Source organism: Ambystoma mexicanum, chromosome 9 (genome assembly GCF_040938575.1).
Source record: "Ambystoma mexicanum isolate Mex_15411 chromosome 9, UKY_AmexF1_1, whole genome shotgun sequence".
NCBI lineage: Eukaryota > Metazoa > Chordata > Amphibia > Caudata > Ambystomatidae > Ambystoma > Ambystoma mexicanum.
In genome coordinates, this window is record NC_090931.1 from 1,219,592,373 (window position 1) to 1,219,619,494 (window position 27,122).

The following is a 27,122-nucleotide window of genomic DNA, read 5'->3' on the forward strand; positions in this document are numbered from 1 at the left end:
GATAAGTATCTCTGGTAAGTCTCTGTTCTTATGGCACTTACCTTCTCCATTGCCATTACTCCCCATATTTTCACCCACCACCATGGTGTCGTTGGGCCCTCTAGCGTTTTCCACCTTTGTGCCAATGTCATTCGTGCCGCCGATAGTAAGTGTGTTATTAGAGTGGATATATGCCCTGATGCCGCGTATATACCCTCTGCCTCCGCTCCCAGCAGAATCACTTTAGGTGATAGTGGTAATTCTCTGCCAATAATGTCTTTGATGTGTCCCAGTATCTCCTTCCAATAGGTAATCGCCTTGGGGCATGTCCACCACATGTGGAACAGGTCTCCTCTCCCTCCACATTGTCTCCAACAGTTTGGGGGATATTCTGAGTTTATTTTGTGTAGTCTGTGGGGGGACATGTACCATCTGTAGCATAGTTTATATGCAGCTTCTTTAATTGCTGTACATTTGGAGGATCTATGAGCTCTTGTCCATATCTGGTCCCACTCTCTTTCCGTTATCGGCTCTCCTACATCTTTTTCCCAATTCTCTTTATATATTAGGTTGTCCGTTGGTTGTGCTCCATCGAGTAGCCTGTAAATTCTAGATATCCCTCTCTCTGGTTTCCCCTCTTGCATTGTTAGTTCCAAGCCTGTTAGTGTTCTTGTACCTGCTCTTTTCACTGATGGGTGGGAGATCCAGTGTCGTATTTGCATGTATCTGAACCTTTCATTTTCCCCCAGTTCAAATTTCTTTTTGCATTCTAAGAAAGGGATTGGGTCACCGTTTTGGTACATGTCCTGCAGTGTTAGAGTGTCTGCGCCTTTCCATCCTACCCAGAAATTCTTCTTCAAGCCTGAGGTGAAATCGATGTTATGTGCTATTGGGGATAATGGGCCCAACCCTCGTTTGATCTTTTTCATTTGCATGGCTCTGTCCCAGTTACTCAGGGCTGTTTTAGTAGCTCCTAGTAGTTTTCCTTCTGTTTCGTGGGCCTTGAGGTTCAGTGCTAGGAGCGCTGTTATTGGGCTCTGTGTGGATGCTTTTTCTATGGCTCTCCATCCTTTGGTGTCAGCTGGGTTAGCCCACTGTAGTATGGGGGCCAAGCGCGCTGCCATGATGTATCTGTCCAAGTCTGGAACTCCCAAGGCTCCCAGGAGCGGAGGACGGGTCAGTATACGTCTCTGTATTCTGGGTCTCTTTTTTGCCCATATGAATCTAAATACTGTGTTTTGAAGTTCTTTCATCATCTGTGGCGGGGGAGAAGGGTTATCTTTACCGCCGCTATTCTGGCAAACCACAATAGTTCCTGGTTATCCCATCTCATCAGGTCCGCTTGTAGTTGTTTCCAAAGAGGGGGGAAGTTTGATTTATATAAGTCCTCAAATTTCTTTGCCAGGTGAACTCCCAGGTATTCTAGAGTGTTTTCTTCCCATCTCAGGGGGAATCTCTGCTTCATGCCGTTTATTGTATTTGCGTCCTCCGTTATGTTTAGTGCCTTTGATTTATTGTAGTTCATTGTGAATCCGGATATGGTGGCAAATTCCTCCAGTGTTTCAACGGCTCTCGGTAGTGTGTTCTTAGTGTCTCCCATATAGAGCATCACATCGTCAGCGTATAATGCTATTTTCTGCGGGGGTTTCCTTGATTTGCACTCCTTTTATATCGGGGTCTCCTCTGTACCGCGCTGCTAGTGGCTCCATAGCCATTGCAAATATTACTGGGGATAGGGGGCAGCCCTGGCGTGTACCCCTCCGTATCTCCACTTGTTTTGAGTCGCGGGTGTTTATCCGGAATGATGTAGATGGGCGTTGAAAGTTTGCCAGGATCATCCTGCTGAATTGTGTCCCGCATCCGAATTTCTCCAGGGTCATCCGAAGGTATTTCCAGTCCAAGCTGTCGAAAGCGTGTGAAGCGTCTAGGGCCACTATTGCACATTTCTGATTTGTACGTCTCCCCCATTCGATTACATTTATGGCTCTTCTAACGTTATCTTGGGTGTGACGTCCCCTAACAAAACCTGCTTGATCTTCGTGGATGATATCTGGGAGGATCTGCGATAGTCTATTCGCTAGTATCTTTGTGTATAGCTTTGCATCTGTGTTTAGGAGTGCTATCGGTCGGTAACTTGAACATTCGGCGGGATCCTTGTTTGGTTTCAGCACAAGGATTGTTGATGATCTTGCCATATCTGGGGAGATCGATCCAGTATCTCTGATTGTGTTGAAAAGTCGGGTGAGGGGGCCTAGTAGTTGTGTTTGGAATGTTTTGTGGTACGCATTTCCGAAGCCATCTGGGCCTGGGGCCTTGTACCTTAGAAATGAAGAGATAGCTTCGTTGATTTCTTGAGCTGTGAATGGCCTCCCCAGGATTTCCGTGTCCTTGTTCGAGATTTCGGGTAGATGGGTAGTCAGTAGATAAGATTTTTGGTCTGTCACATTTAGGTTTGCTCCCTGTAGTAGTTCTACATGGAACCGGACCATTATTTCCAGTTTCTCTTCCTCTTTTGTGATCATATCCCCTTTTTCATTTCTTAGGGCGGCTATACAGTTACGGGATTTCTGTTTGTTTAATTTGGCCGCTAGGAATTTATTTGCTTTGCCTCCGTGGACGTAGTAGGATTGCTTAGTGTTAAGCAACGTCTGTGCTACCGCGTCCGCAGTGTGACCTTCTATTTGGGCACAAACCTTCTTTAATTCTCGCCAGGATTTCTGCATTTGTCGGGATTTGTGGTTTTTCTCTGCATCTTTTAGGGCTAGTTCCATCCTCTGGGTTAGTATCGCCCGTTCCCTACAGTATATCGCTGCCTGGGCCATGAAATCTCCTCGGATTACAGCTTTCCCCGCATCCCAGATTGTTTTCCAGTCAACCTCGCAGTTGTCGTTGTCTTTAAAATTGTTGTTTATAGTTTCCTCCATGTGTGCCCTAAGCGTTAGGTTGCGCAGGATCAGGTCGTTGAGTCTCCACGGCGGGCGTTGTTTGTTTTCCCCTCCGTCTATTTCCAGGCTAACTAGTACTGGGGCGTGGTCCGTAATGCATTGTGTTCCTATTTCCACCTTAGTCACTTGGGGGATTAGAGTTGCTGAAACCAGGATCATGTCTACTCTGGAGTATCCTCTGTGTACTGCAGAATAGTGAGTGTATTCTCTCGTATCTCCTTGGAAGAAGCGCCAGGTCTCGATTACTTCTAGCTCTCTGAGGAACTTTCCCAACACCTGTCTGTTTCTCTGGTCAGCTACTGTAGGGGGCAGGGTTTTATCGAGGCTAGGGTCCATTATGCAGTTGAAGTCCCCTCCTATGATCGTTTGGCCTTCACACCAGCTCCCTATTTTCAGTAAGAGATCTGTGATGTATCGGTCTTGTTTGTCGTTAGGGGCGTATATCGCCAGGATCGTGTAGGTCTTTCCTTTGATAGTTCCCTTGATTCCCAGGTATCTCCCTTCAGTATCACTAATTATCAGTTGTTTTCGGAAGTTCAGTCCCTTGGCCAACAGTATTGCGACTTTTGTTTTCGAGCCACTGGAGGCGAGTATTGTTGTGGGAATGCCTTGTTACGCATTATTTTTTCATCTGTTTTCAAGAGGTGGGTTTCTTGCAGGATAGCTACCTTTGCAGGCAACTTCTCGAGCCTGTTGAGAATCGCTCGTCGTTTCCCGGGGGAGTTCAGCCCTTGTACATTTAGCGAGACGATCAGTGTCTCTGCCATTTTTGTACGGGATATGTTTGTTGCTTCTGTCTCTTAGTGTATTTTGTTTTGGGTTATTTTGAAGTGGCCCAGCTGCCGTGATCCGGTGCTTCCTCCGTGTCTCCTCCAGTCACTTCTTTATTTAGTGTCTTCTTCAGGGTGTTTCGTTCGTGATATTTGAAGTGGCCTGCCAGTTTCTTTTATCTGTTATGTCTTCTTTTCCTTTCGGATGACCATTCCCATTGGTTGTTTTGGCTGCTGGGTGTGCTATTTTGTGGGCTAGTTCCGGTTTGGCTTTGTTCTTCCTCAATTTGTGGTAACGCCAGGCCTTCCTCGCATGTACTGATCCTTCTTTGTTTCCCTTTCCAGGGGAATGCTAATCCAAAGGGGAATGTCCATCTGTATGCGATTTGTTCAGATTGTAGTGCTTTTGTGATTGGTTGCATAAGCTTCCTCTTATGTAGGGTAATCGACGCTTGGTCTTGGTACAGTTGGATTCGCCCTCCATTGATTGTTAGTTCTTTGTGGGTATGTGCGGCTCTCAAGATGTCCTCTTTCAGGCTATAAAAGGTCATGGCGATAAGAACATCTCTAGGTCTCACTCCTGGTTCATTCCTTTTTGGGCCCACTCGGTGGATTCTGTCAAATTCGAATCTCTCTGGGGGGGTGGTGTGGGGGGGGTGTTGTTCAGAATGCTGCTGAAGCAGTGTTGCATGGTGTCCCATAGGTCTTTATCCTGGATCGTTTCTGGAAGGCCCTTGACCCGGATATTGGATCTTCGTGAGCAATTTTCAAAATCTTCAGTTTGGATCTCTAGGTTATTTGTAGCTCTAGCAACTTGGTCTAGCAGGCCATTGTGTAGCTGTGCTTCCTCTGTCATATGTGAAAGTCCATTTTCGAGTGTGTCCACTCTGCCTCCAAGTTCGTCTATCTCTTGTCGTACCTCTTTCAGGGACATCTTCAGCTCTTCTTTCATTTTTTCTAGTTGGTTCTGGAGCGTGTTTGTTATCCTGGATTCCATGCCCCTAAGGCAGTCAAGTAGTTCTTCCTTATTTATAGCCATGTCAGAATTGTTAGGCGTCGTTGATTCTCCCTGGTCTGGAGGTTCTTGAGGGGCGCTTTGTTGTGTTGTGTTCCAGCAGCTTTCTAGCAGACGAGTTTGGTTTTTCGCTGGTGTTTTGGCTCTTGCGTGGGGGGTTTTCCCTTTAATTCCGGGCATCAGGTTCCCTCCCCGTTGAGACTCCGCGTGGGCCTCCAAACACTTGTTTTTGTGGGTCTCTGCTAGAAGATGGCTCCGTCCGATTATGTTTTCTAGCGGATTTCCGTGTGATTGGGTATGATAGTGACCCCAAACATCAATCTGGGGCTGGTCAGCGGGGTGTAAAGGGCACTAGTCACAGGATGTGGGGTACTCCCAGATAGGCGCGCCTTTAATGTAGAAGACCCGAGTTGAACCTTATATGTATGTGGATACTTGTCTGCTTCAGCTCGTGTGACCGGAATTGTAATCTTTCCGGAGTAGAGGTACTGTTAAATGATAGGATGGCCTTTTGTACTGCGGAGTCGCTGTTGGGGTAGCGTACTCACAATCAGAGCTGTGCTGTGGTTTCTTGGTGTGGGAGCTAAATCTAGCCGATGGTTTCAGAGTGATTCCCGGATCACTTAAGCAGGAGTTCCGACTTTCCACAAATTGCATAGCACAGAGTCAGGCTTGTACTTCCTTGTCTTTGGGGTGCCGGATTGGAGTTTTCCGGCACACTTTTCGATGGTCTGCAGAGGAGGGCACACGCCCGAGTTCGGGGGCCCAACCCTCTGTTTGTCTGCTTTGATTGTGGACCTCTATACTGGAACCAGGGCTTCGCCGGGTCTGAGTTCGGTCACGTGTTTCTTCGGAGTTGGGTTGGGGTCGTTTTTAATATTGATTTGGTCCCTTTGGCGTTGTGTGGTAGCTTCCGCGTAGCACTTGGGAGCAGTTCAGTTGTTTGCAACTAGAGGAGTGGGGTGTCGCCAAAGTTTATGGGATTACACAAGTCGTTGGCTTATGGACGATTTGAAGATTACCTGAGCGCAAGTTCAGGCCCCCCACTTAATGGGGGGCTTGGTTTTATTGGTCTCTCTGGGGTTCTGTTTACCTGGAGGTCTGCTTTATTTCCTCCTGACCTGTGTGGGCTGCTTGGTGTCCTGTAGGGTTGCGTTGCTGAGGGGGAGGAGGGCAGGGCAGCCCTACGATCACGGCTGTCTGGTGGGTTGTGGTCACTGCAGGTTGAAGCTCGGGATGTGGCTCTGACTCCGGGGGGTCGCTGCGGAATTGGCAGTTGAGGGGGGGGATTGGTCTTCCCTGCTGTAGTAGTTTACTGGAGGGCGCACTGCTGGTGGTTATGGGTCCGTTGCTAATGCGCCGATTGTCGTACTAAGGGGGTGAGCCGGCGGTATGTGGATGTTACCGGGTTGGGGGGGTGCTTGGAGCGTGGTTCCGGCTCTGCTGCTTCTGTCCCCCTCCCGGTCCCCCTTGCTTGCACCCGCTTACTTGGGATTGGTGGGTCCGTTGGTTGGTGGTCTTCCTCTCGCCACCTCTCGCTGGGGGCCTTGGTCCGGCTCGGTTCGACCTTCTTCGCTGCAGTTTAACCGGTGTCATGGGTCTGAGGGAGGGCGCCGGCAGCCCGCTGGCCCGGTTGTCTGTGACCCGCAGGGCTGGAGAAGTTCTATGGGGGCCGGGTCACCTCTCGATGGGGGATGAGGGAAGCGTTGATGCCGGTTCAGTGTCTCTGCTACGGCGTCTGTTCGCTTGCTGGGCACCGGTGGTGCTTTGCGGGCTGCTTCTCCTTCACAGGTCTGTGTCAGGTAGCAGAGGGGCCCGCCTCATGGGGGGGTGGCTCCTGACCCGTAGGCGGTTGTTTCTACCTCTCAACACGGCATTCCCCGTAGTCGGGGAGAACAGTGCCTGCTGCACTCTGTCTCCTGTGTGGGCGGCCCTGGCGCTTATCCCGTGGTACCCTGGCGGTCACAGGCTTGTGGCATATTTACGTTGGGCCACCGAACGTGAATGTATGCTGCAGCAGGGCAGTGGCTTTTGCGGTGGGGGCTCGCGCCTGTCCAAGTGGATGCTGCATATGGCAAGATTGGTGTGTCTTACCAGCTAAATGCAGTGGAGAGTCGGGGCCAGCTGTTGGGTTGCGGCCTCAGGCAGCCGCTCGACGGGACCACCGGAGCACCTGCGACTTTCTCGCGGATTAAGTTCTGGCTGGTGCATGTGGCGGCAGTAGCATCTCCCCGCACCCGTGGTGGCCCTACTTCCTGCACCGGTTGTCACGCGTATTGGCCCGGAGACGTCCCTGGAGCTCCTGCGTATCTCAGCGGAGGCGGTGAGGTTTCAGGCCCGCGTCGTCACAGGAGCTCACACAGCGAGCTGCATCCCGTTGTGAAAGCGGGAGGGGAGGGAGAGCGGGACGCGGTCTTCTGTAGTGGTGGTGAGCGTAGGGCTGCGGGTGGTCCGCTCACCTCTGCACTGTCGCTCGCTCCCCTCCTCCTCACCTGTTACCGAGGAGCAGTAGCGGTCCCGTCGTGAGGCACCCATGCAGGACCCCTTCGATCCAGTCAGGCGGCGCTCCCGCGGAAGAGGCTGCCAGTCAACCCCGCCGGAGCCGTGTCTGTCTCTCACGGCGCAAAGCTGCCGTGAAGGCCGGGTCTTTCCACGGTTCCCCCGCAGGCTGCCTCTTTAGGGGAGTTCTCTGTGCTTTCGGTGCTGCTCCACTGCTCTTTGGCGCAGCAGGAGATCTCCTCCTCTGTATCACGCTGCACTTGTCGGCTACGGCACGGCCGTTGCTCTGCTCCCACATGGCCTGGCTGTGCGCAGCGTCCTTGTGTTGTGCGGGATGTGGGTTGGGGGCCTTCACTTCTCTTGCCCCGAATTTGACTTTGCCGGCTCCGATTTTTCTCAGGAGTCGGCCCGATTGTGGCCACTGGCTTCTCCTCTTCCTGCACTTCGTTTGGACTGCTTACAATCAGGGCAAGCGGTCATTCCCTGGAGTTGTCCGGGGGTAATGGCAGAGCCGAGTGCTCAGGCAGCCATTTCGCCTGCGCCCCCTGGTGGTCTTCTATGTGAGGATTTTTAATTTCAAGTACCCCAGGGCTTTTCCATGAATACAACGATGTGCGATGGTGAGGGCCTTAAATTGTATTCTACTCTCTATTTTAGGCCTCTCCTGGCGCTACTAATATGATCACGTTTGGGTATGCGCTTAATGATCCTGACTGCATTATTTTGTATGATCTGGTAGGCTTTAATGCATTTGTTGTTTGCCCCTACCATCAGGGCATTACCATAATCCAGCCAAGATAAAATGGTTGCCCTAGCTACTGTGGCACAGTTGTCTTCCGATAGACAAGGCCTGATGATTTTAAGGAGTCTCAGATAGTAGTTTATTTTGTATCTTGTGACTGTGCTTTGGCTCCTAATGATGCTTCCATCATTATACCCAGCGTTTTAACTTTATCAAGAACCTTAATCGGTGTGTTATCAATCTGAAAAGAGTTGTAATCTGGAGAGAGAGAATTTCTGACCTACTGGTAGCCAAAGACCATCAACTCTGTTTTCTTTCTGTTTGAACGTATCCAATTCAGATCCATCCACTATTCAATGCTGGAGTAGATGTTAAGTAGATTTTCATTATCCTTCTTATGATCTCCACAGAGTTCAATCACTGAGTATCGGTTGCGTAATTAGTAAAATAGATGTTTAACTGCTCCAATACAAGACAGAGAAATCTAAGATACAAATTAAACAGCAGGAGGGACATGCTGGCTCCCTGGGGAACCCCACAGAGATTTTCTCTTTCTGATGAGAGTTTGTTACCTCAGTGAACTCGTTATGTCCTATTTTTTAGGAATGACATTATCCATCCTTGGCTGCCATAGAGCAATTGGCTGTTTTACTCAGAGCAACTTCAAGGAGGTCATGGTCAAGGAGATCAAAGGCCGCACTAAGGTCCAATAGGACAAGGAGGCCTGCTTTCCCATTGTCCATAATACTGAGCATCTTTGCCTGAAAATCTAACATCGCCTTCTCAGTACTATGAGCTGGTCTAAAGCCCGACTGTTGGGGATGCTTCTACGTGCACCTGTAGTTGTACTGTGGCTATCCTATCCATAATTTTCAAGAGGAAGTTACAGTTAGTAATTGGCCTGAGGTTACCGGGATTTCTAGGGTCCAGGCCTGGTTTCTTGACCAATGGAGTAACAGTAACCTTTTTTATGTCCAAAGGGACTATTTGGTCCCTGAAATGGGAGTTAACGATTTTAGCGAATATAGGTGGAAAAAGATCTGAGTTATCCAAGATCATTTAGCTGGTAGGATATTTTCAGCGCAATGCCTTATCCTTTGCATTTCAGTCACTGTTGGATTGTCGCTTCTAGGTATGTTATGTACTCTAGTCACTGCTCAATTGCCACAATAGGTGCCTTATCCTTTGCATTTCAGTCACTGCTGGATTGTCGCTTCTAGGCAGTGTCTGTTAACTTGACCGACTATCCACACAGCTAGGTTACCAGCTAGGTCACCTTACCCTACCATAGAAAGCATCTACCTTGCATGACTATTACCTACCCAACCACGTGATAGCTCCGCATAATGTCAAGCTTATTCAGTATCTACTGTATCATGGCCACTGCTACATTCTTTGTCACCAGTAATCAGGCCGGCCACACCGGGGTCCCCCCACATGGACCTGTACCCATCTCACTCACTTCAACAGATATAGCTACTAACACTTATATATACCTTGATTTAAAACACCAAGCTCTGCTAGGACCATTAGCCTATGCCTCCCAGCCTAGCTCCTTGCACGATAGAAACAACAAATTACGTGCTAGACTCAACAAACTTCACGAGACACCTAGACGACTCCTCCCCAATATAAAACGTGAGACGAAACGCCTAAATGACAAGAGATGTAATGCTTCCAATATCACCTTAGCCTCCGTGAACCTACAAACATCTAAATCTATGACAGAATCTAGTGCTAAAAGTACTCCAAATCCTACACAACTTAAAGAGGAAACCAAGGATCACTCCTACAAAGGAGCGCTTCTCAATGCTAGGTCATTAGTTGCACATGCCCTTGATTTAGCTGATTTAATCACTCAGGCGAATCTGGACTTCATTGCAATAACCGAGACCTGGCTACATAAGGCAGCAGGCCCTTCACTCACACTAGCCATCCCTGACGGTTACACTATATGTAGGCAAGACCGAGAGGGCACCCGCGGAGGTGGAATTGCCATCATTTCCAAATCGAATCTATCATTAAGACTAGCCCCCACCCAAACCTTACAATCTTGTGAAGCCCTCACAGCCAAACTCCCTATAAACAACACTCAAACTTTAACCATTCACCTAAACTATAGACCTCCTAGCCCGCTTGGGACCTTTGAAGAGGATCTGCACAAGCTACTAACCAACAATGCTAAAAACACCTCACAACTGCTGGTATTAGGTAATTTTAACCTTGGATTTAATGACCAAGCGGACGCGCACGCCTTGACCATTGCCAACGCTATTAACTCCCTAGAATTCTCCCAAAAAGTCAACAATCCTACCCACACGAAAGGCAGAATACTAGACTGGGTCGCTGATTCAAACTGTACAGCAGCTATCTCGTCTATTTCGCCATTACCATGGACTGACCACTCACTACTGTCCTTCAACCTCCTAACCTCCCGACCATCCCCTACCGACACTCCTACAGCACCATCATGCCCGACAAGAAATAAGAAGAATATGACAATAGACAATGTCATACCTGCCATCCTTCCAACACTAAATGCACTGCCCGACAACCTAGACCCTAGTATCTTAGTTCATGAGTATAATAAAATCATGACCGATACCATGGACAAAATTGCCCCACTTAAAATGCGTACAAGCAAACCCAAAGCCCATTTAAATAAATGGTTTACACCTGAACTCAAGACCTTACGCCTCACTAAGAGAAAATGTGATTCTAATTGGAAATTATGCCCAACTGCTGAGAATAAGGCTAACCTAACAGCTATTTCCCGCCAATACAAAAATGAAGTTTGCCTGGCAAAGAGGAATTCATACAATGATCGCATCGCCAACTCTAATTCAAGCATGAAGGAACTTTTCTCCATACTGAAGGAACTTGAATCACCCATTGCCATGCCAGACACCTGCACTAAGGACCAGACCTGGTGCACAGATATCCAACACGCTCTAACTAATAAAATAAACACCCTCCAAAACAAAATTCAACTGAAAAAGGTTTTGCTTAACCTTTCTAATCTGCCTAAGCCACTACCAAATGCCACCCACAATCCCCAGTCTAGCAAATTCTCCTTCACCAAAACCACCACACTAGAGGTAGAGAAAATCATCCTTACCCTCAAACCATCTAATTGCAAAGATGACACCTGCCCAGCACAGTTAATAAAAGACGCTGCCAGAGATTTATCACCTTTTATCGCCAAACTTGTCAATGCATCTTTCTCCTCAGGCATCATCCCTGCTAACTTAAAACAATCCTGGGTGCTGCCGTTGCTCAAAAAGCAAACCCTAGACCCTCTTATCCCCACTAATTACCGTCCAATTACTACAGTCCCATTTCTTCTGAAGATCCTGGACAAAGTGGCCTATACACAGATTCAAAAACACCTTGAACTGCATAAGCTACTAGGATCTAGACTATCTGGCTTCTGCCCACTAGATGGAATGGAAACAGCCCTTATTGATTTAAAGACCCAAATAGACGAACTGAGAGATCAAGGCAAGACAGCCCTCCTCCTCTTACTAGATCTCTCAGCTGCCTTCGACCTTGTGGACCACAAGGTCCTCTGCAGACACTTGGACTGTGCCGCTCACTTATCCACCCAAGCCATCAGATGGATAGAATCCTTTCTGAGTGAGAGAACTATGAGAGTTGTTTCCCTATCGGCAGCAGCAGACCCTATACCCATCACATGTGGAGTCCCTCAGGGATCCTGCGTCTCCCCTACTCTATACAATATTTTCACCAAACCTCTGTCCGATGATCTGGACAATCTAGTTATGACCTACACCAAACTATGCAGACGATACACAGATTCTCCTGCCGCTTTCTGGGGATCATAGCAGGGACAGAGAGTTGGTGAACAGAGTGTATCTTATCATTCAGGCATGGATGGCCACTCACGGTCTCTGCCTAAATGATGATAAGACAGAGTTGATTATTCTGGGTACACAAGCCAACATTAACAAATTGGGCCCAGACTACACAGCTTTCAGCATAGATGGAAATGTTATCAAAGTCTCGAGGGAAGTAAAAACACTTGGCTTTTACCTTGATCCTACCATGTCCTTCACCAAACAGGTCAACTCCTTAGCCTCCACTACTGCTTACACCTGTAAATTGATAAGAGCAGGTAAGCCCTTCCAATCCAATACTAGTTGTCTGATCCTGGCGAGAGCCTTAATACTTTCCCGACTCGACTATTGTAATGCCCTCTATAGTGGTGCCAACAAAGCCACTACCCAAAGACTGCAAACTTTACAAAGCAATGCTCTCAGAGCTGCACTTGGCATAAAGAAGAGGGAGCACATCTCTTCCATTAGGCGACAACACAAATGGCTTTCTACTGACAACAAAATCCATCTTAAAATGATCTCCTTGACACATAAGGCTCTCAACAATGCTGCACCTAGTTACCTGACGGATAAAATAAAAAGGAAGACATCCAATAGACCCACGAGACTTGCCAATTCTAACTGCCTGGTAGTACCAAGATTTAGACTTGCCAAAATCGGTGGCACTAGCTTCCTTGTGAGAGCTGCCAACTTGTGGAACGCTTTGCCACCCAACCTAAGAATAGACCAACCTTTCTCATGCTTCAGAAGGAACTTCATTAAACACATTAATGCCAACAATGCCTAGACACCTGTAAATGACGCCCCTGCACGTCTAGCCCCACTCTATGTACATAGTTGCTATTAGCGACCACCACTATGTCTATAATTGTTAATATGGTGTGTATATATGTTAATTTGTTTCTCCTGGTTATCTCTATAAATAGACTGTAAGTATGTAATTTGTATTCTTATGTAATATTGTAATTGTATTCATGTAACATTGCAAGTTTCGCATATACTTTTTGCTGCGTCCGGTAACCTTTGGGTCTGGAGCGCATTATAAATAAATAAACAAACAAACAAACAAGAAGTTGGCTTCATGGTAGCGAGTGTTTTTTTCATCTCCTCTTGTGTAACGTTCGAGAAATTAAAAGTTTAAACATTGCTAATGGCCTCTTCCATAGGTAGGATCAAGTTTTTTGGTCTAATTGGGATGTGGTCCTTCGGGCTGATGTAATTGCCACTAAGAATACAGATTTCAGAGTTAGAAGTCTTAATGGACGAGAATGGGGAGGCTCAAAAGGAGCTCCAATTAAGTAGTTTAACACCAAGTTGAGATCCCATAGTGGGACTTAGAATGGGGTCAGAGGGTAAACATTAGTTAATCCATTTAAGAATTGTACTACTAGAGGAATCTTAAAATAGGAGACTTCCTCTGAAGTGCGCTTAGAAATAGAAAGCGCTGGAAGGTATCCCTTGATGATACCAATCTAGAGCCCCAGATTTGCCAGATGTAATAGAAACGGTAACTAACACCATCAGTGTATTACATGAGAAAGTCAACCTTCTCATCTATGCACCAGCTGCAGAACTTATTCCAGCGGCAGCGGTATAAAGATCTTGTTGCTGGCCTTCTGGCCGAAAGCAAAACCTCCATTATGTTGTCCGGGAGGTACCAATCCTTGTATCTCAGCCTCTCAGAAACCATGCGTGAAGGCTGAGAGTCCGGATATCCAGATGGAAAACCTGACCCTCCTCTCGCGTGAGAAGGTCCTATCGTTGTGGAAGACGAATCTGAGGGCAGATGGACATGTCGCTAAGGTCCGGGTACCACATTCTCCTGGCCCAGTCCGGGACAACAAGGATCATGGATTTCCTGAACCTTCTCAACCTCCTGATGAGGAATCACGGGGACTGGAGGAAACGCGTACAGGAGCGGAAATTCCCAGTCCACCACGAACATGTCTCCTAGAGCTCCTCTTGGGGGAAATTCCCTTGAGCAGTACAGTTTGCACTTCCTGTTGGCACAGATCACAACCAGATCAACTTGAGGGGTTCCCCAAAGGGTGAAGCTTTCCTGAAGGACTTCTTGAGATAGTTCCCACCCGTGGGAGACTGCTCTGCCTGCACAGAGCATCCGCGGTTGTGTTCTTCTCTTCCGCTAGGTGAACTGCTGACAGAGATTCCTTCTTGTATTGCCCAAAACCAGAGTTGCATTGCCTCTCTGCACAGTGGTAGTGACCCTACACCTCCTCTCTTGTTGAGGTAGTACTTGGCCACTGTGTTGTCAGTCATTATCGGGACATTCTTTCCCCGTACAGATTGCAGGAAGGCCTTCAGCGCTAATCTGACTGCCCTCAGCTCTAAAAGGTTGATATGTAGATGGACTCCGATGGAGAACAACGACCGCTGATGGTCAAATCGTTGGTATGGGCTCCCTACCCCGTGAGTGAGATGTCCATCACTACTGATATCTCCGGCCATAGTTGCCACAAAGGTTCTCCTTTCAGGATGTTCTCCCGACAGGCCCACCCCTGAAGATCCAGTGAGACTATGTTTGGGATTTCTAGGAGATCTGACATCCTTCCCGAGAACTGTGACCACTGGGTCCTGAGAGTCCACTGGAGAGATCTCACTCTCAGGCGGGCTTTTGGCACCAGAAAAATGCAGTATGCCACGAGACTGAGCAACCTCAGAAAATCGAAGGCCAGTAGATGTTGGACATTCTGGAATTCCGTCACCATCTCCAGAATGTCTCGAGTCCTCACCTCTGGTGGCAAAGCTTTTCCCAGGGATGTATCCGGGACTGCTCCGATGAATTGGGAGTCATTGTGATGGTATCATGTGGGACTTCTTGAAGTTGAGGGAGAAACCCAGCCTGTGAATGGAGTGACAGGTGTAGCTGAGATGTTCCAGGGCCTGTTCTGGGGAACTGGACATGATCAGCCAATCGTTCAGATAGGGGTAGACGTGAATCCCCCCTCTCCTCAGACTCGCTGCCACAACCGCCATTAGCTTGGTGAAAACCCTAGGGCAGAGGTCAGCCCAAATGGCAGAACCCGAAACTGATGATGAGAACCGCCAACGGCGAACCTCAGGTATTGTCTGTGCTTGTGATGGATTGGCACATGAAAGCAAGCATCTTGGAGATCCAATGATACCATCCAATCCTGAAGCTGGAGGGCCTGAAGGATCTGAGGAAGGGTTACCATCTTGAATTTGTCCTTCCTGAGGAACTTGTTCAAGTCTCTTAAATCCAAGATGGGTCTCAATCCTCCGTCCTTCTTGGGGATTAGAAAATATGGAGAATACCAATACTTGTTCCTCTCCACTACAGGTACTGGTTATATCGCACCTTTCTCTAGCAGGGTTAATGGATCCTGCATAAGGAGCAGATCTGGAACTTTCAAAGAGTTGTTCCCCGGTGGATGACTGAGGTTTTTGCAGGAAAGGTAGACAGTAACCTTGGGCAACGGTTTCCAATGCCCAAGTAATAGCCTGCCATTCTGTCAGATGCTGTGACAAACTGCCTCCGACTGCAATCTTGTGTACAAAGACCTCAGAGAGGTTTTGAAGCGGCTGACGCAGTGGCTGAAGGCAGCCGATGCTGTTGCGGGCTTAGTACTTCTCCCCCGTCCACCACAGGGAATCTTTTATGTTCTCTTTGACCTGGCTGTCCTCTGCCCCTTCTGAATGCGGAATAATAGGAAAGGACCTGCCCCTCCAAGGAGTACCTGTGGGGCGGTTTGGAGTTTGCTTTATTGCAGCTCCAAGGGATTTGGCCACCACTTTGGAAGTTTGCGGCTTCTCCAAACTCATCTGCTGGGGGATTCGCACATAGCGTCTTTCCCATACTTGACAATGTTAAGAAAACCGTCTCGTTCCTCCCCCTCAAGGCTATGGTCAGCCGCCATAGAAATGCACTCCCAAAGGGTGTGTAAATCTCGCTACCGTGCATGTAGTATTGGCAGATTTTAAAGCCATACTGCTGGCCGAGAAAACCTTCTTGGCCATGGCGTCAGAACGTTTATCATCCCTATCCTGCGGGATTGTGGGATAGGCATTTTGTCTACCTGAGGAAGTGGCTGCTTGCACTACCAGACTTTCTGGTGTAGGATGCTTTGAGAGGTTCAACGGATCAGAACTAGAGGCTCTGTACCTGGCTGTTAGTTTTTTATTTACAGCAGGGATAACCTCAGGTGTTTCCCAATTTGAAGTCGCTCTCCTTTGTAAAGCCTAGTGGAAAGGCACAATTGGGTCCTCTTGTGGCACTTTGTCTAATATATCAGTGAGATCGTCCTGTTCAAAAACAGGAGCGGGTCACGACCATCCCATATATTTCATGACCCTTGTCATTAGTTGTCTGTATGTTACTTCAGCATGGTCTCCAGGGTCTGCCTTTCCAAAATCAATCTTAGGAGAGGTATCAATACCACTAGCTTCATGAAGACATTCTTGTAAATTCTTCATGCGAGAATCCTCTGATATAAGTTCATCAGGCACTGATGGTGTCCCATATTCAAGTAGGCATTATGGTAGTCATCACAGGAGTCGAAAACATCAAAATTGATGATGTCAACATCGATGGCTTTGATGGTTTTGAAGATTACCTCGATCGTGTTGATGATTGTGTCGAAGGAACTGACACATGTGGCACCGAGGAGGTAGACACTCGAGGCGTTGATGGCTTCTCCATCGGTATCGGCACAGACAGCGTCGAAGACACACTTTTCAGATCTGTAATAGAGGTTTCCTTTGACGTTGTTTTTTTAGACTTTGAGGAGGCTTTCTCTCACCTTCTCACCTCGAGGGATAAGATCGCTCTTGTGCTTCTGAGGTCTTTCAACTGGAGCATCGCCGCTAGGTGTTGTCGAGGGGGGCAAGGCAGCGTTCTGAAACACCTTTAGCATACAGAGTCTAAACTCCTCCCACTGAGCTGGGGTACTAGACTTGGATGGAAAAATGACCCGTTCAGGTGAACTGGACGACGTGGTAGACTGCGACCTATGGCACCTCTTTTTTCCATGCCTCGAAGTCGAGGTGTAGTGTGAACCACTTCTCGAACGGGAACGTTTAGATCTCTTTCGACGAGGAGAAGTTGATCTCGACTCCTCTGATGTTTTACGTTTAGACGGAGTAGAGGGGGATTTTTGAGGCTTACCTGTACACTCTCTCAAGGCTTTGGCCTATCATCGAAAGGCAGTCCTCGCACTCCGAACACTGATGATTGGACCCTAAACACCACAGGCAGATCCTGTGCGGGTCCGTCATGGACATCTTTGCTCTGCAGTCACGGCACTTCTTGAAGCCGCACCGAGGAGTGGACAACGCCTATAAGGAAGCCCTATTGCGTCGAAAACTCAAAGTGATGATGATCAATTTTCGAAGAAAACTCTAAGAAGTTCTGTCAGGAACAAGTTGTTGCATAACCGAAGCTGTAAAGCGCAGAAAAACAGAACTGAAGTCAATGGGCGCTGCACGTGCTACTTTTACCTGCAGTGACGTCGACATCGAGACAGAGGCCTCCGAGTGACATTGACTCAACCACACATCGACGCACAGCGCCCTCTGCTGAAAAGAAAATTCTGAGGCAGCAAGCTGGATATTAGAAACATCAAAGATAAGGAATATGTGTGAGCACACAATCCATTCGAACAATAGTTATAGGTAAGTAAAGTGTTCCTTCACCAGCATGGGGTCTGGCATGCATTCACATGCTCATGAATAACAAATACAACATTACTCAACCACAGGAGGAGGCAAGGCTCAACAGAATCAATTACACTTAACCCTGGAACAGACTCACCTCAAGCAAACAGGTTTCCTAGCACTGCTTGGCCGACTCTGAACTCCTGCCTGCTGCCTGTAATCCCTGTCGACACAGTAGAATTTCATGAAAGTGTGCGTGGACCTCCACGTAGCAGCCCTGCAGATGTCTAACAAAGGCACACCAGACAGGAATGCCGTCGTCGCAGCGATCGCTCTGGTGGAGTGGGCTCTCGGGCGGCCGGGCATCGGTGCGTGATGCAGCCAGAGAGCCATAATGAGATGGAAGCCTTGGACAAGGCCTTTCCATAGTTCACAGGGCCAAAGTTCACAAACAGCTGTGAAGTCTTTCTGAAAATTCTTCGTGCATGTAACATAGAACTTCAGGGCACGAGTAAGGTCCAGTGAGTGCAAGGCCCTTTCCGCTGGTGACGAAGGTTTTGGGAAAAAACAGGTAAAACCAAAGGCTCGTTGAGGTGGAATTCCGACAGAACCTTCGGCATGAAGGAGGGGTGCATACGCAGCATCATCCTCATTTCGTGCAAAGTCAGGTATGGCTGCTTGCAGGATAGGGTCTGGAACACCTGTGTATGAGCGCAATATAAATAGAATATCATATCATATCTCACCTACCCTTCTGGCAGTGGTGATGGCCACAAGGAAAGCCGTTTTCCACGAGAGAACCTTGAGCGGGGCCTGATGCAAAGGTTCGAATGGGGCCCCCATGAGCTTCGCCAGAACCATGGTGCATTCCCACGCCGAGGCAGGAGCCTTCACTGGTCGGAAAGATCTGAAAAGTGCTTTGAGAAACTCCTTGACGAGTCGGTGGGACCAAAGTGAAGATCTTCCTGGTGACCTGGTGTAGTGGGAGATAGCTGCCAGATGTACCTTGATGGAGGTGTGAGCCAGTCCGGCCTTGGCCAAAGATAGCAAGCACGGCAGGATCTGTGGGGCCGGGACACTCAAAGGGGTAATCTTCTGTGACCGGCACCACGTAGCGAAACGCTTCCACTTTCGGGTTAGATGATTTCCTTTTTCGAGGAGGAGCTCGATTGCCCGCTGGCAATGGGGGCAGAGGGCGATGTTGATCGCTCCCTGTCCAACTTGGGACAAGCTTCCACAGCGAACCAGTGGACTTGCAGGTCTTGGCCTTGTCTTGGGCCCCCACGGATGAGGCGTCCTCAAAGGACTTAGAAGACCGCTCCTCGGACTGGCCGATCCTGGGTGAGGCATGACCCTGCTCTGAGCACAGGCAGAGGCCCTGGCGTTCAGCTACGCCGCCATTCAACTGTGCCTGTCCCTCGTTGTCTTCTTGAAGAACCTGAGGAATATCTTGCACTCCACCTTCTTATGGTCTGGGTGCAGGCAGTAGCGGCATTGCAAGCGCTTGTCTTTAACAAACACATTCCATACCCCTTTCTTGGTGCAGGGCTTGAAGAGGGACCTTCCCCTCCTTCTCCGTCATGGTCAGAGGGCGCGAAGTAGGCCCGATGGCCTTCCAGAATCTTCAACGATCTTCGCTCTTGATGGGTGCTGAAATTCACCGACAACGGATCTGCGCTGTCAGCGGATGAAGAAGAGAGCACACAGGCTCTTTCCGAAACAAAAATAGAACCTTTTGCTTTCAAAAACACACAAAAACTGAGAAGTAGCTTACAGAGCAAACTTGAGGACTTCAAACACTGAAGCATACGGTAAAAATCTGAAGATGGCGGCCAGAAGAGGGGCTTAGGGAGAGGGCGTCATTGGCTGGGGGAAGTATGAACCAGAGAACAGCGATTAGTTTAAAGGAGAAATACAGTTTGTAAGTGAATGTGAAACAGTTTTTTCTTTTACCGAATCTTCCTAGCCTGAGGATGGGGAATATTCATGAGCATGTGAATCCATGCCAGACCCCATGCTGGAGAACAGGTCTTTAACCACACCAAAACAACCCATACCTTGTTTTGCAGGCAGAATCAAATGGACATATATATATGTACACAAATGATGAGGCAATAACTACATCAAGCATTCTTAACATCATGCCTGAAATGGGTTTCCATTTGTTTCCAAATAAGACCATTGCAGCTTTACGTGCATCTGCACAGTGATGGCGTGTCACCATCGACATATAAAGAAAACTCCAGCCATAGCTATCGGCTAAATGTAATCTGCATTTCAACATGTAGGAAATAATATTATATCTTACCCTCTGCGCATTAACAAACAGCTTGTGAATGATGCTTCCTGCCGGCCCCCTCCCTGCTCCAACGACTAGCACTTCTGGTTGCTCAAGGAGATCACTCACAAACCTACCATCAAGAAATTACAAAAAAGACGGAAATTGACTAACAATCTCAAAGCAATACCAAGTGTAATAAATGGTTAGGTATGTTCACAATTTCAAACACTATACACCAGTTTTCCAGTGACTATAAATCCTTTTTGTAGTGTAAACATTTGCAAATTACGACTAGTATTAGTTAACACATTGATGAGTCTGAATCAGATGAAACCCCTTATTTTAACATTGCTGTTACGTAATTAGTTTTTCATGGAAAACGGAAAAAAACACATGAAAATTATTTGTAGATCTGTCCATTGAACACAATGTTCTGCGTTCCTGCGCTTTAAAACACTATCCTGCAGTTTGGAAACTTAAGATGTAAACCTCTGTCTGCATTGGAGGGACGTCATTTCAACAAAATGCCAGGCGTAGCAGAAGTGACATCACACGACCCTTGACATCCGATATCACAGGAAGTGATGTTATTTGACCCCAACCCGAAGTGATATCATGGGAAGCGATGGAACACAACCTTTCACCGCTTGACAAAACAGGAAGTGGCATCACATAGCATTGTTCCTAAGTACACTATGAAAAATATGGTTACGATATCACTATAATGTGATATACATTTCATATAAGAATGGATCGACATATGTATTGTTAAAATCAGTGTGTATAGGCCCATATTACCAAATTACTGTAAATGCAAGCAGACGCCCATGGCCAAATGATAATGATGTGTTATTATATAGCACTAATAGAACAAATATACATACATTATCACCCAACCTGTGTTGGCACTTATTTATCGACCTCCGAAGGATGAAAGGCTGAGTTAAGTTTAAGAACAGACTAAATCAGTGACTCGCCCCCTGAAGTGTGCCTGAAATAAACCTTTAATGAGTCTAGGAATTATTGTACAGAATTCCAGAAAGACAAATGATTTGGTATTCATATTCCGGGTCACTGCTGGGAGACCTCAGGGGTCGCAGTTTCAACCCCTGGGGACCCCTAAATGTCATCCCTGCTGCATTGTATGCAGTTTGAATTTGAAACCGAGATTTGTCAAAATTGAGTCCCAAATTCTCAGAATCTAGCTTTGAATGAAAACTTTCAGAGAACTTAACTAATCTTTTCGGTGCAACTATATTCAAATCTGTCACTGTTAGATGTGATGTTTAACAACTTTATTTAAAAATCTATCAGATTTTTTTATTTGTCAAGTTAAAATATCTTTTCACTTGGTGAAACTGGAATGAATAAAGACAATTAATTTGTTGCCCAAAGCGGGAACCCGGGGTGCCAAAAAAAAAAGAAATATGGATTTTTATTCCTAGCGTCTCGGTGTAGGAAGAAAAATCCTTTTCCAAGATGGAGATGGCCACCATGGAAAGGGAAGGCAGGGCTCTGTACAGAGCCCCTCTTCCCTTTCCATGGCAGCCTGCAGAAGGCGAAGAGAGAACCCTATGACCATATTACAACAAGCACATTTTTTTCCCTTTCAAACCTATCCCACTTTCGAATACCTTTACCACATAGCAAAGGGGCGTGGCTAAGAGGCGATGGAGTAGGACATGTAGTAGGACGTGTCTCCCCCATGGCTCCTGCCTATCCGATATGATCCTGAAGAAAAACAGAGCAAAAATCGTGTGTTGGAGCTCACAGACAGAAGTATGAATAAATGAAGGTGCCGGGCGCATGTAAGAGCAGATTGGCAACTGAACGAGTAGAATGTCCAAGCAAAGAGAAAACTGCAAGTTTGCATCCAGTTCGCTAAGAAAAAACAAAATGGCTGGCGCGGACAAAGGACCGACTCGCAAGTGAAAGTGACTCAGAGGCTGCAAAGAGATGGTGCGTTCCAGCTGGAGGCCTTGAAGCGGACCTGCGGCTAGAGACCATCGGATACATGGATTCTGTACCGGGGGGTACTTATAGATCTGCGGTCCGGAATGAAGACTACATCAGAGGAGCTTGCATGACAGTGACAACGACAAACCACAAAATGGAGGAGGCACCCCGATAACCCGGGCGGTGTTCTCCCTCTCTTCGGGGCGAAGGGGAGACGGCCACAAGGAAGCACGGCAAAATGTCAGGAAAGCCTGTGAATGGAAACAATGGAAAGGGGAGGGGCTACCCCTTTATAACGGGCGGGTTTCGTACTGAAGGCAGAATCCAGCCTTGGCAGTGGGACGCCCGCCCGTCATCCAGGAAAAGGACTTTCTTTGTTCGTGTGGCTGTGACCAGGCGAGGAGGTTCGTGTTATCCCAGTGAAGGAAGAGGTCCGGTATGGGAAGTTCCAGAGGTTCCAGAGAAGTTGTTGCCCAGTTCACGGGAGAAGGAGTTGGAGATGGCGCAGCTTGAACAAAGAAAGAGGTAAATGGCTGGGCATGGAGGGGTTGCGGTTCGTGCAGCTTAATTCCACGGATGGCGGACGTCGGGTAATTAATGAGGCGTTCAGGCAGGACGGCATCGGCAGTCAGTTACTGCTATACTCCCCAGAGACCTGGGGTGAGGGGATGTCGGAAGCGAGGAACAGTGTTCCTTTAAAGGAAGGACGGTGAATGCAGGTTTAAATCTGTGGCTTCCTTCCCTCATATGCAGTTCCATGAAGATTAGGAAGCGGCACTGAGACGAGGTGCAAGGCGTTCAGTTATATAAAGTGATTTAAAAGTAGAAATGTTGGCTGTAAGTGTAGACGGTATGCAGGAGCATTTAGCGAGCGTTTGGGGAAGCAATGCAGTTAAGGTTACTGTGGAGGTTAAAATGCACGCCACGCAGTCGTGGGTAATTATTTTCAAATGGATTGCATTAACAAATGTCTAAGTAAATTCAAGGGAACTACTAGTGAGAACGGAGCAGTCAGCATGCTGGGTGATTCGGAATGTATGCGGTTATGGCCGGCTTGGTTACGTGCACCGGTCTGGACGCAGGTAGTAGCAGTGATTTAAGGATGTGTCGGCTAGGGCTGGGTTGCCCCGCGGGTAGGCAGCCAGAAAGGGGATGTGGGTCACAAGGGTGATAAAGGGGCAAAAGGAAGATAGTCGGCCATGTGCAGTTGCTAGCATGCTTTTATACATCATGGCGTGAGGCGTGCACACATGATGCATTTGCTGGGGGGTGTTTCCCATGCACATGCAAGGCGGATGCAATAGGCAAGCCAACATAACGCGCCTATAAACAAGTGTTTCATGGTGCACTTTTTTATGGTGATTTAGCCTAATGACTTAGTGCTGTGCATCCTTTGTGCTGGCTTATGCTTAAGGTCGATAAGGGATTAGGCGGTTCCTTAATTTTCACACCGCACATTAAGAAACCGATATGGCATTTATAACACGCCTATACACAAGTGTTTCATGGCGCACTTTTTTAGGATGATTTAGCTTACTGGTGTAGGCCGGTGCATCCATTGGGCAGGTTTATGCTTAAGGTCGCCAAGTGAGTAGGCCGTTTCTTAATGTCAGATTTCGCACATTAATAAGAGCTACAGCAGAACTTGCGGTGTAAATTGCATATTGCACCTTTGGTGTCCGCACCATGAACAGGCAGGTGATTTTTGTTGGCATAGCACTGCGAGGGTTGGCATATAAGGGTTTTGAAGCTGCATTCATACTTTATAAAGAGGTGGAGGATAGCTCTGGGGATAAAGTGCTTGCCTTGGAAGCACAACGGTACCAAGCACCCCAGGTTCGGTCCGCGCTCAGAAACCCCGGGCTATTAAGCGCGTTATAAACAAACTATCATATGTCATACACAAATATCAGGGGTTCTAGAAATGCGGGTATGCGGTTGTGCTGTGTAGTATTGCTGGTCAACTTGTTATTGTTGCATGCATGGTTATGGGCGTCACAAATGTGACAATGCAATTAAGCTTCTATGGTGTGTTACTTCACGGTGCAGCTAGTAGTTTTCACCAGTTTTTACTGCATGAAGGTGCCCACGGTGGTTCGAGTGCAAGGGATGCTGTTGTGGGTTAGTAATTTTAATGGTGCAAGGGAGTAAAAACGTTTAAAGTAAGTTCAAGGAATTACTAATTTGATGGAACAGGCCTCATATGCAGGGTGATCTTTCGAATTTGGGTCAGGTTCTGAATGTCACGTTGGTGGTGATTTCTATGGAGGGGAGACCCGTGGTGCAAAGATTGATTGATTAAAGCCTGGTAGAAGGTTGATTCTAAATCATAGACAGCGTACGAGGATGCATGTAGCGAGATTCAGGTGTAACAATGCAGTATGGTTTCAACGTTTTTTTCAGCTGCACGCCATGGGGTTGTGGGTTATGTATTTACTTATGGAGGGTAGTTAAAATAGTGTAAGTAGGCTCCAAGCTATTGGAGCGAGTCAGCGCCCGTGTGAATAACAATCGCAGGGGTTTTATGCAGCAACCTGATTTTGTATTTCAGAGAGCATAGCCAGACCCACGCACAGGAAGACATCTAGGCCTGCTGGAGAATCCTGTGCTGCGTAAAAGATGTGCTCCTTTTTTCCAGAAACCACCTGGTGGTAGGGAAGAAAGAGACAACGACGGAATCCTGCCGACGGATGATCCACAGCCTCCTGAGGGACTATGCGATCATCGACGGGCCGAAGGACGACAGCGACGACTAAGAAGAGTGAGTAAACGTACATTTACACAACATGTTCTTGTGCTCTTTCTCAAACAGGACCCACCCCTGGGTGGAGAAAACGAGGGAATCGTCGACCGCACCCGAAGCGGTAAGACGAAGATGCGTAAGTAATGTGCACCATAACCTTTGTTCCGTGCATCGGCCGGAGTGGAGGTAGTACCATGGATTTAAGAAGAGTGCGCTAGGGCTTGGTGGCTACGGGGGTAGGCAGCACAAGGGTGCGGTGCATTGCAAAGGTGATATAATGGGAAATGGAAATCAGGGACCCATGTGCGGTGCTACATGGTGCAATGCGGGCACAAAGAAGGCATGGGCTTGGGGGATGTTTCTCAGACAACAGAGTAATATTAGCAAGCCAAGTCAGTAATAGGTTTCTTGAGTTTGCGCTGCACGTTATTTGTAACACGCCGAGACACAGGGGTTTTGTGGCACATGTTGCAAGGGTGAGGTAACGTACTAGTTGAGGCGATGCATCCATTCGGCTGGTTTAGGCTCGGGTCGTTTGATGGTTTGAAGACACGGCGCAAAAGTAATTTATGAGCTGTCCAGGGCCTCAGGGCTTCAAGTGGGCGTACAGATTGCGAGCAATGGGCAGAGCAAGGTTTTTAAATGGCAAAGAGAAGCCCATGTGGTTCTGGACTGGGAGGCATGCTTCGCTGATGAATGGACTGGGTAGGGGGAGTGTGGTGTGACGGGGCTGGGCCACCTGAGCATTGCACGAAAGGAGGAGCTACGGACACTGCTACTCGGTCAAGTGACGGATGTGCTGGGCCTGCTCAGAGGTATTCTTGAGACCTGTTGGGACAAAAACAGTGCGACTGCAGCCACTCCGCCTCCATCGCCTACCTCAATTGGAACCTCTTGAACAGCCTGCTGCAGACACCTAGTGTACTATAGAATCAGCCGATGCCTATCCTTGAAGCTGAAAGTGCGTTTGACTGCTCACTGTGCAGCGGAGATGATGACAGAGTGAGGCCGGTGCCCCGCAGAGGTGCGGAGCACGCAAAAGACAGTGGACAGCGGAACTGGGCAGAGTGTCTCCCTGTGAGGCAGACAGCACCATAGTTGTATGGGGCTGTGGACGCACGGGATGCTACGTGCGATGCGGAGTTTAGGCAGAAGGGACATAACTGCTACAACATCACAGCTCCAGGACTGGTAAGCAGAGGAGTCAGAGGGCGAAATGAGCAACCTCTGGATATCAGCAGGGACGCACAGTCCCTGAACTACAGGCAGGCACAGTGAGGGGAGAGCCTTTTGAGTACACCCTGGCAATTGTAGCACCTCCCTGCTGGGTACGTACTGTGGGATCGGGAAGCTTTGGGCTTGGTCGCTCCGGCCGTGAGAGCTAAACCGCAAAGAGGTGTAGTAGGGTATGAAAGTGGACGGCCTGGCTACGAGAGGTGAAGGTATCTGGTGGAAACTGCCTCATTGTTCCCAAGCTGTGCGCACAGCCAGTGAAGCAGTATCTCCCTACTCAGGGGATGCACTGCAGACCTTGGAGACCTGAAAGCCGACGGATAAGATGCACTGAGGCGGCTAGGAGCGGCCCGTAACACAGAGCACAGGAACATCGTAAACCAGGTGAAGGGTGCATGCAGGGACCAAGGGGCGCTAGCACTGAGGCTTTCAAGACCACGGCTGAGGCCTGGACAGTAGGCTGGCGTGGGAAACTCCACGGGGTATATGCAAAGTGGCACTACACAATCTCCAGCCAAAGGTGAAATCACAAGTAAAATTACATCTGAACTAAGCCTGGGCGGGGCACAGTAAATAGCGCCTTGGTGGAGCTAGATGAGTAGGCGCACAGCGAAAAATGAGACAGAGGGGGCGGCAGAAACTGTTTCCATCTTGGGGTTCTACCCAGTGCGCTTGCTACACCAAGTGAAGCGCTGTGGTGGCGGAGAGGGCCTGCAAAGCGCATCCGAGAACAGTAGTTTCACTGAGAAGCCACAGGGTCGAAGAGGACGCACTGCACCTGCCGGACGCCTGGACGGGAAGGTAGGCACGCCCGGAATGCAGCAACAGTGACGCTGGCCAGAGGGATTCCGACCGGGAGACAAGGAAATGGACAGCGAGTACACCCAAGTGCGACCTCCGTAAAGGCACCTGAGGAGCAGGACCTGATGAACTGCAATTTAAGACGGACCTTGAATAGCGAGAGGGGTGAGCCAGAACGGAACTGATGGCGAGAAAAAGCAATAAAGCAAAAGGCAAGCAAACCACCATGGAAGCCTTTGCGAAAGGACCGGAGGTGGACACCGACACGTGTGGCGACCACAAACAAATCCAGAGTCAAAGGGAAGAAGCAGATCCCGGAAAGCAGCTGATCCTCAACGCTATAGCAGCCTCAGAGGCAACGATAGAAGTAAAGATTGACACCAAGCATAAAAGGCCAGCCCCCCCGGCCAAGGTCCTGCGTACCCTTATGCAACACTTTCAGCTTGAGGACGTATGGAGGTCAATACACAGGGATAAGAGAGAATATTCACACTATTCCTGCCTCCCATAAAGTCTACAGAAGGCTGGATTATTTGCGGTACAGGAATGCATTGGGGAATTTATGGGGGCGGCATACCATGCTAGGATCCTGGCAGACCATGCGCTTCTGGTGGCAGTCTGGAAGGTGGTACCCATAGACCGCCTATACCCACGTGGCGATTGAGAAGCG

General features: G+C 48.3%; 1 protein-coding gene across 2 annotated transcripts in view; it reads right to left on the reverse strand.

The window, feature by feature from the left end:
- Positions 1–27,122, reverse strand: part of RAB3GAP1 (RAB3 GTPase activating protein catalytic subunit 1) — a 1,600,561-nt gene that overhangs the window by 169,026 nt on the left and 1,404,413 nt on the right. For both annotated transcript variants that reach the window (XM_069616562.1, XM_069616561.1), the window contains exon 23: positions 19,747–19,849. In XM_069616562.1, coding sequence (XP_069472663.1) covers positions 19,747–19,849 — 103 coding nt within the window. The remainder of the gene's footprint in view (positions 1–19,746; positions 19,850–27,122) is intronic.